The sequence below is a fragment of the Mobula birostris genome, chromosome 5, assembly GCF_030028105.1.
Source record: "Mobula birostris isolate sMobBir1 chromosome 5, sMobBir1.hap1, whole genome shotgun sequence".
NCBI lineage: Eukaryota > Metazoa > Chordata > Chondrichthyes > Myliobatiformes > Myliobatidae > Mobula > Mobula birostris.
This window is the reverse complement of record NC_092374.1, coordinates 132,105,207-132,118,241: the sequence shown is the minus strand read 5'-3', so window position 1 is coordinate 132,118,241 and position 13,035 is coordinate 132,105,207. Positions and strand designations below refer to the sequence as shown.

The following is a 13,035-nucleotide window of genomic DNA, read 5'->3' as shown; positions in this document are numbered from 1 at the left end:
AAGGTCTGTTTGAGGCGCTGAATGGAGGTGAGGGAGCAAGTGAATGGGCAGGATAAAGTAGTGTGGTTGGGGGTGTGGAGGGTTGGATTAGTGGGTAGAGGTGTTGATCAGTCTTACTGCTTATGGAAAGTAACTAGCTACTTACACTGAAGTTCAATGAAAATCCAAACAAGTAGACACACCTTCAGCCTTTGAGTAACAATTCTTCAGATAGTATGCACTGGATTCCCATGATGGAGTATTTTGTGAAAGTTCTACCACAAAAGCTTAAGGACATTGGTATCCTAAAATGCCATTTTTAGATACAGAGTCAGGTTTATTATTTCAGACACATGGCATGAAACTTGTTGCTTTGTGACAGCAGTACAGTGCAAGACGTAAAACTTAATATTTAAGTTTCAAAAATAAATAAATAAATAAATAAATAAATAAATGGAGCGAACGAGGAACAGTGAGGTCATGTTCACGAGTTCATGGAGCATTCAGAAACCAGATGGTGATTCCTAAAACATTGAGTGTATGGCTTCAGGCTCCTGTACCTCCTCATTGACGGTAGTCATGAGAAGAGTGCTTTTCCTGGGTGGTGAGAATACTTAATGATGGATGCTGCCTTCTTGAGTCACTGTCTTTTGAAGATTCTTTGAAGGTGGGGAGGCTGGAGCCCATAACAGAGCTGGCTGTGCCTACAGTTCTCTGTAGACTCTTCCGACCTTGTGTATTGGAGCCTCCGCACCGGATGTTGATAAGACCAGTCAGAATGCTCCACCCGGTACGTCTGTAGAAATTTTGGTGACATACCAAATCTCCTCAAACTCCTAGTGAGGTGGCGTGCTTTCTTCATGATTGCGTCAATGTGTTGCATCCAGGTGGGATTCTCTGAGCTGTTAACACCAGCCACCAGTAAAAGCCATTTTACTATATCGTACGGTTGGGTCAAGTTGTTCTCCGATCTTGACAATTTACATATATTTGATGGGGGGGGGACTTTATTGCAGCGAGGCATTCATGCTTCAAACTCATCTAATACTGTCAGTTTAAAACGAGAGATGGGTAGGGTGAGGGCAGTGCTCATGAGCAACAAGATTAGAGTCACAGCTAAGCAACTTGTAAGGTAACACTGCAGTGTGTATTGTGAGTGCAGAATACAAAAGGCTAAAGTATAAAGGATATTCTCTTTGGTTTGAACAACTGTGACCAGTGGTGCCTATCTATTTATAATCCGCAAGGCCATGGTAAATAAATGCTACGTCCCTACCCATCTTGTATTGAGACCAACACTGACATGACTATTTTGTCAGTCACAGTTGCTGCAGTTATACCCACAGAGTTCTGATAGATTAACTTGCCCATTTACTGATGGTGTACATAAGTGAGATTGATGCAAGGAGAAAGATGTAAAACTACACTCCTAAAATCGATGGTGCTAAAATGTTTTTAACAATAAAGGAGATCATGGCCTGGCCCAGCAAAAGAATCATCAAGTCTGAGTCACAGTGTTCCAAAAGCTGTGGGAAGCTGCCAAGAACACTGTGGGAGGCTTGAGAAGATATTGTGGGAGCTTTAGCTGAGATATTTGCATCATCGTTTGCCACAGATGAGGTGTCAGTAGATAGGAAGGAAGCAAACATTTCATCTTACAAAGGGCAGCAAAAAAAAAGCTGGCAACTATGGGCCAGTAAGTTTCACGTCTGCAATAGATAAGATACTGTAGAGGATTTAGAGGGATTATCTTTATTCACCATATGCATTTAGATGTACAGTATTAGGAATTTGCTGCGGTGTATTAGTGTAACAACATTCAACAATTATAACAATTAAATAAAATAAAGTTGGAGGTTTAAGTATGTAAATCTGGAAAGACAAGAGGTTGATTAGGGGTAGTCAGCATAACTTTGTGCATGGGAGGTCATGACTTATGAATTTGATTAAGTTTTTTGATGAGGTGACCAAGAAAGCTGATGAGAACAGGTAGTAGAAGTGGATTATATGGACTTTCACATGGAAACCCACTCTGGAAGGTTAGATCACATGGAATCCAGAGAGAGCCGTTAAATGGTTGTATTGATTGTAGAAAGCAGAGGGTGATGGTAGAAGATTATTTCTTGGACTGGAAGCCTGTGACCTGTGATGTGTCTTAGGTGTCAGTGCTGGGTCAATTAATGTCCATCACCTCTATCAATGACTTTGATAAAAATATATAAAGCATGGTTAATAAGTTTGTTGATAACACTAAAATAGTTTGTTTACTGGACAACAAAGAAGGTAATCAAAAATTACAGGAAGATACTGATCAACAGAGTAAGTGGGCCAAGGGATGGCAGATGCCGTTTAATTTGAATAAGTGTGAGGTGTTGCATTTTGGAAATTCTAATCAGGGTAGGACCTCCACAGTGAATGGTAGGCCCCTGGGGAGTGTTGTAGAACCTGAGGAACCTTGGAGTTCTAGTACATGGTTCTCTAAAATAGGAGGCACAGGTGGACAGATGAGTGAAGAAGGGATTTGAATGCTGGTCTTCTTCACACAGGGTATTGAGTTTAAAAGTTGGTCGGTCATTGTGCAGTTGTACAGGATGCTGGTGTGGCCGTACTTGGAGTATTGTGTTCAGTTTTTGTCGCTCGCTATAGAAAGATGTTATGAAAAGATTTACAAAGATGTCAGGATCTGAGGGGTGAATTATAGGGAGAAATTGACCAGGTCTGGACTTTATTCCTTGGAACGTAGGAGACTGAGAATTGGCTTTACACAGTGATCATCATCATCATTATGTGCCATGTCGTATAACGTGGACGATCTTGGTCTCATTACCGTGATTGTTCTTGGCAAATTTTTCTACAGAAATGGTTGACCATTGTGTTCTTCTGGGTCATGTCTTTACAAGACAGGTGACCTCAGTTATTATTAATACTCTTCAGAGATTGTCTGCCTGGCGTCAGACCCAGGACTTGTGACATCCACCAGCTAGCTGCTCAGATGACCATCCACCACCCACTGCCACGGCTTCATGTGACCCTGATCAGGCAGGGAGTGGGGCGTTAGCAGTGTTACACTTTGCCCAAGGGTGACCTATAGGCTAGCGGAGTGTAGGAGTGCTTTACACCTCCTTTGGTAGAGACGTATCTCCACTCCGCCACTCATCTTATACAGTAGATGTGTAAAAACATTATGAGGAGCACACATTCATTTTTCCAAAGCTGGGGAATCAAGAATTAGAGGGCATAGGTTAAGGTGAGAGGGGAGAGACTTAATAGGAACTTGAGGGCAACTCATTTACGCAAAGGGTGGTGCGTATATGGAATAAGCAACCAGAGGAAGAGGCGAGTGAGGTACGATTACAACTTATAAGGTAGTTGGAAAGGTACATTGCTACGAAAGATTTAGAAGGCTAAGGACTAAAGACAGGCAAATGGGCCGAGCTTTGATGAGGAACCTTGGATGGTGTGCACTAGTTTAACCAAAAGATCTGTTTTCGTACTCTATATCTCGATGTCCATATGACCTGACTGCATGAAATGGGCTAATTCAGTTTAGTCGTGATGGAGTGCCTCACTGTTTGAGGAGCATACTTGAACACAGGACCTAAAACCAAGATACTATCAACCAACCTTGGCAAAAATTAAACTGGAAATATTTGAAGGAAAAAAAATGGACATCTCCCAGCATGCAGGGTTCTAACATTCATTCCTCAACCAACATAACTAATGCAACGCACTAAAGGAATTCATCAGGCCCAACAGCATCTATGATGAAGGGTCCTGGCCCAAAATTTGATTGTTTATTGGTGCCCATTTATGCTGTTTGACCTGCCGACTTCCTCTAGTATTTTGTGTGTGTTGCTCAAGATTTCCGGCATCTGCAGAATCCCTTACATCCACCATAGCTAAAAAACCGGTAATTTGTTTCCTTGTTGCTTTTGGGACACTGCCATACCCATGTTAACTGTTGTATTTGCCCACATTACAACAGTGACTATCCTTTGGAGAAAAATACTGGCAATCGGAATGTGTGACGATGCGAGCGGACTGCTCCCAGTATCATTAGGTTGTGTTGGTCATTAACACAAATGATACATTTTCCTGTGTTCGTGTGATAGGAAGTTAGTTCACCAATGCTGAAGACCTTTGTCACTATCAACCATAGTAAAGCTGGAGCAACTCAGCAGGTCAGGTAGCGTCTATGGAAAGGAATAAAGAGTTGATGCTTCAGGATGAGACTCATCATAAGGACTGGGTCAATGTTTTGCAGCAAAACCCTTCTACCATTGTGTACTCATCCCAGCATGTTTGGTACCATTACTGAACAGAATAAGCAGCACTATTTGGCGGCCTGTACTTACGCAAGTTTCTGGTGTCAGTGGTAAAAGACCAGTGTCTCCCCTGTGGATCTTTACAACCACCCTCTCAGCTTGCAGTTTTACATTGAAGTGTGCACACTTTGGTTCAATTACTGCTATAAATGTAGCAGGAAGCCACACCTAACTATTAACAGCGAAGAGCATTCTCAGGGGAATATGCACACATCAGCCTTTTTTTGTACGGCACAAGAAAGGAACAAAGTTGTCTGTTCACTTCCATCATTAGCAGTGTGGGGTAGTGTGTGCCTTTTCTGCATGATCGGGCTGCTACCTGTTGCTTTGAAATCCTTCTGTCAGACTGATGAATGGGTTGTTTTGGTAAATCAGTACAGGTAAACTTTTCTGATTCAGTATTCACCTCACATAGACAGAGAGAGAGGACAGCACAATTGCTGAAAGGTTTACTTTCAGTTCCTTCCCTCTGATTTTCCTATCTTTCTGTAAACAGTCAGTCTTTGGGAAAGCTTGTCGTTTCTGGAGGACCCAACTGCAGAACTAAATATCGCCAAGTATTTAAACTTAGGTCCCATGGCCAATGGACCTTGGCCATTTGGGATAAAGAGAGAGGATAACAAAAAGCTGTTTTTTGAGAGGTAATTGCACAGGTCAAAGTAATTCAGATGAGAATCTCAGTATATGAGGTCTAGGTGCTCAAGATACAGGTACCAATGATGGGATAAGCCCATATGCAATACCCGTAAGACACAGGAACAGAACTAGACCATTCTCCCTATTGAGTCCGGTCTACCATTTCATCATGGATGATTTATTATCCTTCTCAACCCCATTCTGCTGCCTTCCTCCTGTAACCTTTGATGTCCTGTCCAATCAAGAATCTACTAAACGGCAGTTTAATTATACTCAATGACTTGGCCACAGATTCGTTATCCTCTGGCTAAAGAAATCCCTCCTCATCTCTATTCTAAATGGACATCCCTCTATTCTGAGTCTGGGCCCTCTGGTCCTAGATGCCCCCAAAGGAAACGTCCTTTCCACATCCACTCTATCTAGGCCTTTTAATATTCAATAGGTTTCCAAAAGTACAGTCAGTGATGTGGAGAATTTAAAGGGAGAAGCATATTAGTGATGCAGATTTAGGTTAATGGATTTAGGTTAATTGGTAGATTAATTATAGTTGAGATAGAAAAACATTATTTCACATAATCATTGCTGGGAGCTGTCTGAACTGTTGGTGAAGGTGGACACCCTCAATCTATTTAAGTATCTGGGTGAGAATGTAGGGCTGGACTCCACAAAGTTACTCCAGCACTAACCTGAAGGCCATCGAAATGATGGAGCTGATGCCAAATTTGGTTCAATTAAACCCAAGTAATAGTTGGACAGTGCTGTAACTTGCTGTGAATTTCTGAGCTTATAGAACCAGGAGAGGATTAGGCCATGACACAAGGCTCTGGAGAGCAGTGCTGGCCATGCCTTCTGATGGGCAGTCAATAGTGGTATGACAGGCCATAACTGAATTTCGAGAAGGTAAATACTTGAATGACGATCTCAGCAACAAATAGGCTTGGGTTGAAGACAAATAATGTAATGGAGATGGTCTTTATGTCACCTTATGTACAGCCTAACATCATTTTATGGTCCTACAATCAATCTAGGTATATAAGCTATCATATGTATTTATATTTATTGTGTTTTTTATTATTATTATTTATTCTTTGTCTTTTTGTGCTGTATCAGATCCAGAGTAACAATTATTTCATTCTCCTTACACTTGTGTATGGGAAATGATACTAAACAATCTTGAATCTTGAATCTTTGTGATGGACAGCACAAATAAAACTAATCTTTCAAATCTTGCTTTCCACCTCTTAATACCACTCTGCTCCGTCTAGCGGAATTAGTCCTTACTCTTAATAATTTCTCCTTTGGCTCCTCCCACTTCCTCCAGACTAAAGGTGTAGCCGTGGGCACCCGTATGGGTCCTAGCTATGCCTGCCTTTTTGTTGGCTTTGTGGAACAATCCATGTTCCAAACCTATACTAGTATCTGTCCCCCACTTTTCCTTCGCTACATCGACAACTGCATTGACGCTGCTTCCTGCATGCATGCTGAGCTGGTTGACTTCATTAACTTTGCCTCCAACTTTCACCCTGCCCTCAAGTTTACCTGGTCCATTTCCGACACCTCCCTCCCCTTTCCAGATCTTTCTGTCTCTATCTCTGGAGACAGCTTATCTACTGATGTCTACTATAAGCCTATGGACTCTCACAGCTATCTGGACTATTCCTCTTCTCACCGTCTCTTGCAAAAATGCCATCCCCTTCTCACAATTCCTCCGTCTCTGCCGCATCTGTTCTCAGGATGAGGCTTTTCATTCCAGGATGAGGGAGATGTCTTCCTTTTTTAAAGAAAGGGGTTTCCCTTCCTCCACCATCAACTCTGCTCTCAAACGCATCTCTCCCATTTCACGCACATCTGCTCTCACCCCATCCTCCCGCCACCCCACTAGGAATAGGGTTCCCCTTGTCCTCACCTACCACTCCACCAGCCTCCGGGTCCAACATATAGTTCTCTGTAACTTCCACCACCTCCAACGGGATCCCACCACTAAGCACATCTTTCCCTTCTCCCCCCTTCCACAGGGATCGCTCCCTACGCGACTCCCTTGTCCATTCGTCCCCCCCATCCCTTCCCACCGATCTCCCTTCCAGCACTTATCCTTGTAAGCGGAACAAGTGCTACACATGCCCTTACACTTCCTCCCTTACCACCATTCAGGGCCCCAGACGGACCTTCCAGGTGAGGCGACACTTCACCTGTGAGTCGGCTGGGGTGATGTACTGCGTCCGGTGCTCCCGATGTGGCCTTCTATATATTGGTGAGACCCGACGCAGACTGGGAGATCGTTTCGCTGAACACCTACGCTTTGTCCGCTGGAGAAAGCAGGATCTCCCAGTGGCCACACATTTTAATTCCACATCCCATTCCCATTGTGATATATCTATCCACGGCCTCCTCTCCTGTAAAGATGAAGCCACGCCCAAGTTGGAGGAACAACACCTTATATTCTGTCTGGGTAGCCTCCAACCTGATGGCATGAACATCGGCTTCTCTCACTTCCGCTAATGCCCCACCTCCCCCTCATACCCCATCTGTTATTTATTTATTTATTTATTCTTTTTCTCTCTCTCTCTCCTTTTTCTCCCTCTGTCCATCTCACTATACTTCTTGCCCATCCTTTGGGCTTCCCCCCCTCCTTTCTTTCTCTCTAGGCCTCCTGTCCCATGATCCTCTCATAGCCCTTTTGCCAATCACCTGTCCAGCTCTTGGCTCTATCCCTTCCCCTCCTGTCTTCTATCATTTCGGATCTCCCCCCCCCCCCCCCCAACTTCCAAATCTCTTACTAGCTCTTCTTTCAGTTAGTTCTGACCAAGGGTCTCGGCCCGAAACGTCGACTGTACCTCTTCCTAGAGATGCTGCCTGGCCTGTTGCGTTCACCAGCAACTTTTTCTTTCCACCTCTTTGTTGTCTCTTTTCCCTCTCCCAACCTAATTAGCCACCAGACAATTGACTCTGACTTCTATGCTGTAGGTTCTTTTGCCTCTCCCAACCTTCACGGTTCAGATATTGTTGAGCACCATGGTTCAAGCTGCCTCATGCCAGCCCATGCCCATGGCAAGCTCTCAATGTCCTTATTAGAGGGGCAGCCTTTAAAAGTTTGAGCATTTTTCTGCTGAAGCCATGGGGACAAACATTAAGGAATCGTGCAGTCTGTGTTGTGCGAAGTAAGACATTGCTTTGCAAAAGTAAACCCCTGACCTTTGTTCCAGATTCCCAGCTGCTTTGAATCAAGATGCACAATGCAAATATGAATTTACTTAGTTGAAATGGAAACACAACCTCTTGTCTACTTAAGAAGTACCAGCTGAAATCCAGCTCGAGCAGAATTTAACATTAAGCTATGAGTTGGCTTCTTGCTCCAGTCCACGTTGACCAGCTTTGCATCAAAATGGACCCTACTGGCACAATGTAGTTTGAAACAACATTTAAAGCAACGTTTCACATCAATATGTAGATCACTTTCAGCTCCCCTCAATGCAGTTGAACTGATTTCCGTCTGCGGGTTTTCAATGATCGTAAAAATACAAAACTGACTGATCTTTAAAGAACATTGTGCTTCTGTCTCCTCAGGCCTCCATTGGCTGGAAGCCCAGTCTTCTCCGACATCTCCCTCATCCGCCTCTCTCCTCATCGGAATCCAGCGGGGACAGGGGAGTCCCCCTTCAGCCCACCCCACCCTTACGTCAATCCCCACATGGAACATTACCTGAGGACCATGCATGGGAGTCCCACGCTCTCTATGATTTCGGCTGCAAGGGGCCTGAGTCCAGCTGATGGTAAGCCTTAATGAGTTCTTTTTCCAGGTATCTCTGGCTAATAACTTCTCATGATTTCTTCTGCAAAATATAAAGTGAACATATTGTAAAAGATGGCTTAATATACAGTTCACATGGCCACTTTCAAAAAGACCTTTCAGATATTAGCAAATGCAATGGGTCACTCGTAGTTGTCCTCTTTTCAAACGTTGGCTCTTCTGAGATAGATAAAGTGTACGAATCCAAAAGCTAAATATCAAGTTTTATTTTCCTATCTGAAGGAATCAATGATTGGTGTGTCAAGGCTGACCTGGATGGGAAAGGCTGTTTCCCAGAGCAAATAGCTTTCACAACATTGCGTCCAGATATAATCGTATGGTCTGACACCAGTAGAGAAGTGGTTATTGGTGAACTCACAGTCCCCTGGGAAGACAACATCGATGAAGCCCATGAGCGCAAGTTAACCAAGTATGCAGAGTTAAGATCAGAGTGCAGAGACAGAGGGTGGAAGGTCTCATGCTATCCATTCGAAGTAGGCTGCCGTGGGTTTATTGCGTTCACTTTCCAGAAGTGGCTGCGTGACCTTGGCTTCACTAGAAGAGAGATCAAGTCAACCAGCAGGGCTGTAGCTGAGGCAGCAGAGAAAGGATCAGCATGGGTGTGGACCAATTATGTCCAGAGGGGCAGATAGTCAGACAGTGTATACATATCTTGCAAACCCTTCAGTAGTTGCATAGACACCTGAAGAGTAGACTATCTGTTGGATGGAAGCGACCTACAACTCTGATAGAGGCAGATGCCAAGTTTTTAAGCTCACCAGTGGGAGGTGGTGCTTTAGCACTGCTGGCCCACCACCTCGAGGGAGTCTTGATCATAAGCGGGCCGAAACTCCTGAAGACAGGTGGCAGATCAACTGGTGATCCCACTGGTGATAGCACAGGACAGTTAACATCTTAGTCCACATATATTTTGTTACTCCTATCTGAAGGAATCTGGTGAAAAATTCCTTAAGCAATGGCAAAACAGTAAAAGAAAATTTTTATTTGTTCATGGATATGGGCATTACTTGCATAGCAAACATTAAATTGTAATGTCAGGCTCTACTGTAATGCTCCATGACATGGTGGGACAAAGGTCCCGTTCCTGTGTGCTGTGTTGTTCTAAATGCCCGTCCTTAAATCCTCTTGAAGTCAGTGATCAACTAGACCACTTACGGTCATCCATATTAATAGGTAGAGATTTATTAAAAACTGCTGCTTTTAAAAAACCTGAAATAAATAGAAAATGCAGAAAGAATTCAACACGGTGGCAGGATAGAAATACATCTCTACCAAAGGAGGGTGGCAGGGTGAAGATTCATTACTACCCGAGGAAGGTGTCAAGGTGGAGATCTGTCTCTACCAAAGGAGGGTGGTGAGGTGAAGATACATCACTACCCGAGGAGGGTGGTGGGGTGGAGATAGGTCACTACCTAAGGAGGGTGGTGGGGTGGAGATATGTGTCTACCAAAGAAGGGTGGTGGGGTGGAGATATGTCACTACCAAAGGAGGGTGGTGAGGTGAAGATACATCACTACCTGAGGAGGGTGTTAATGTGGAGATATGTCTCTACCAAAGGAAGGTGATCAGGTAGAGCTATGTCTCTACCTAAGGATGTGTAAGGAGCTCCTTCCCTCCGCTAGCCTGCAGGTCTCCTTGGGCAAGGTGTAACACCTGCCTGTACCCCTGATCAGGGTCACGTGAAGCCATGGGAGCAGGTGGTGGATGGTCATATGAACAGCCTCTTACGTACCACAAGTCCCGGTTCTGCGAAAACTAATGCCAGGCAAACAGTCCGGGAAGAGCATTGATAATATCTGGGGTCACCCTTCTTGTAAAGACACTGCCCAGAAGGCAGCAATGGCCAACCACTTCTGTCGACAAATTTGCCAAGAGCAATCATGGTCATGAAAAGACCATCATATGACATGGCATATGAACAAACAAGCTCGCAGAACTTAGGAAGCACCATGAGTCACCTATTTCAAGCGCGCTCTCCCTCTAAGACAATCAATTTTTATTTATTTATTTTATTTAAAGATACACCTCAGTAACAGGACCTTCTGGCCCAATGAGCCCGTGCTACACAATTACACTTATGGATCTAATTAGCATAGTAACCAGTACATCTTTGTGCTGTGGGAGGAGGTCAGAACTCCTGAAGGAAATGCATGGAGTCAGAGGGAGAAGCTGCTTCCATATGGCGGTGGAATTGAACCCGGATCACTGGCAGTGTAATAGCGGGGTTTCAATGACTGTGCCGCCCAATCCCATATTCCTAGTTGTCAAAATATCTCCATTTCAGCCGTACTGAGTACCCTCATCCTCAGACAGAGAGTTCAAAAAAAATCACAGCTTCCTCAACTCAGTGTTGGATGACCATTTCCGTTCTTGTTTAGTTCTTGGGCCATTTTGAGTAGAAAGTAATATAAACTCGTTCCTGACGTGGTCTTAAACAAGTAGATTAACCTCTTGAATACTGAGTGCTCTGTGTATCCTTTAAAGCATGTATTGCCTTATTTTTAAAGGTATTTTCTTGAGTGCACAGTGATTAAAATAGCAGCTGCAGGGTTAACTCATTACTCCTGTCTACACAATTAGATTAGGCAGTCAACATTGTTAAGGTTACAATTGTGCTACCACATCAAGAGGATTGAGCCAGGCACACCGGAACCTGGGAGCTTGTCTGAATGAGTGAGAACACTGGAATCCTGTTGTGTCTTGTTGGAGGTGGGCATTCCATAGGAAGCTCCTCCAGCTCCTCTGGGGTTAATTTAACCACTTAGCTTTGTGATTGAACGCTGTGCAAATCTGGGTATTGAAGCAAGGGGCAGTAAACACAATATTCCTTTAACAAGTAAGGTTTGAAATTATGCATGTTATGTGCATGCAAGTATGTGTTGGGAGTATACCTGTTAGTGTATATGTGTGTGAAAATGCACATGCAGCAACGTGCACAGATGTGACTGCATTAGTAAGTGAATGAGTGTGGTTACATTACTTTCAAGAATTAAAATCCGCTTGTTGACATTTGCTACAGAGCTGCCACAATTCTGGGCATTTCCATCTATATTATTGCAATTTCTTTTCCTCTCTCTTCACTGCTGAACTCATTTAGTGCAGTCAGCCTTTGTTTATGAGTTTGAGGGAACTTTGGAATGTGGAGGCCCCAGCTCGCTCAGCTCCTTTCTACACAAACACGCCCAATCTACCGTCACTGAACAGCAGCGATAGCTTCCATCTGGGTAGCAGAGGAGTTCCTGACGTCAGTACAGAAAATTCACAAAGCTTTTTACAACTTTAGGAACGGGTATCTTGTTTTTCTGCCCCGCAGTTCCTCATGAGCACTTGAAGGACAGAGGTCTGTTTGGCTTGCCTCCTCCCCCACCAGGAGCTAACCCAGCTGAGTACTACCATCAAATGACCCTAATGGCCACTCATCGAAGTCCATACGGTGACATCCTCATGCAGACCAGTGGAACGGGCGGTCCGACGCACATCACAGATTACATCAACCCTGTGGACAGTAAGTACTGTTAGACTTCCTCCTTTGTCTTCCTTTTATCTCGGGGATCAGGAAGCCCACTGTGGCTCAGTGCTCAGATTTTCTCAAAGGAAGTCATTTTCAAAAGAGTTCAGTTATCCTTATCGGTATTAACCCTTTGAGGTCCGTGTGACAGACCTGCATTGCAAATGACATGTCTGTCGCATTTCCCTGTCTGCTTGCTGTGTTAATCTGCAGCCTTCATTTTCCAGAGTAAAATTCCCTTCAATTACTTACTTTTTCCTTCAAAAGTGTTTCTGGTGATTGGAAAATTAATGGCAATGTCTCGTCTACAGAAACAGAGCCAGATTAAAACGCTGGGCACTCATTCAAGTTTTGTAGTATTTATTTTGAATCAGTATTTTTCTGGAAAATTATATTTATTGCAATGTAGCATGAATCTGAAGAAAAACAGAGCCATTTCAGAACAGAGGCATACAATGCTTTTGATAGACATTTGTATCAATTGTGGTCTGTCTTGAAATCATGTTAATGGTACTCAGAAACAAGCATTCTCTAATAGAGAAAGCAGAGCAGATAAACGGAACTCCACCCTATGGGACAATTTCTTCCTATTTTCAAAATAGTGCTCACGTGCAATTGCACGCTGTTTACAACCGTCTAGTTTACGCTGGGATTTCTCCTAACTTATCCCAAACCACCCGGGGTATGTGTCGCTGACTGGGCAGCATTTGAAAGCGATTAGGATGTCTTCCATCAAAGTGAAGTTGACATTCTTGTGCTTCTAATGGCCTGTAGGCTAT

The 13,035-nt window shown here is 43.8% G+C and overlaps 1 protein-coding gene across 9 annotated transcripts in view; it reads left to right on the top strand.

Annotated features, from left to right (window-relative positions):
- gli2a (GLI family zinc finger 2a) overlaps positions 1–13,035 on the top strand; it is a 592,799-nt gene that overhangs the window by 404,716 nt on the left and 175,048 nt on the right. For all 9 annotated transcript variants that reach the window (XM_072258704.1, XM_072258698.1, XM_072258703.1 and 6 more), the window contains 2 exons: positions 8,505–8,710; positions 12,062–12,253. In XM_072258704.1, the coding sequence (XP_072114805.1) occupies positions 8,505–8,710; positions 12,062–12,253 (398 nt within the window). The remainder of the gene's footprint in view (positions 1–8,504; positions 8,711–12,061; positions 12,254–13,035) is intronic.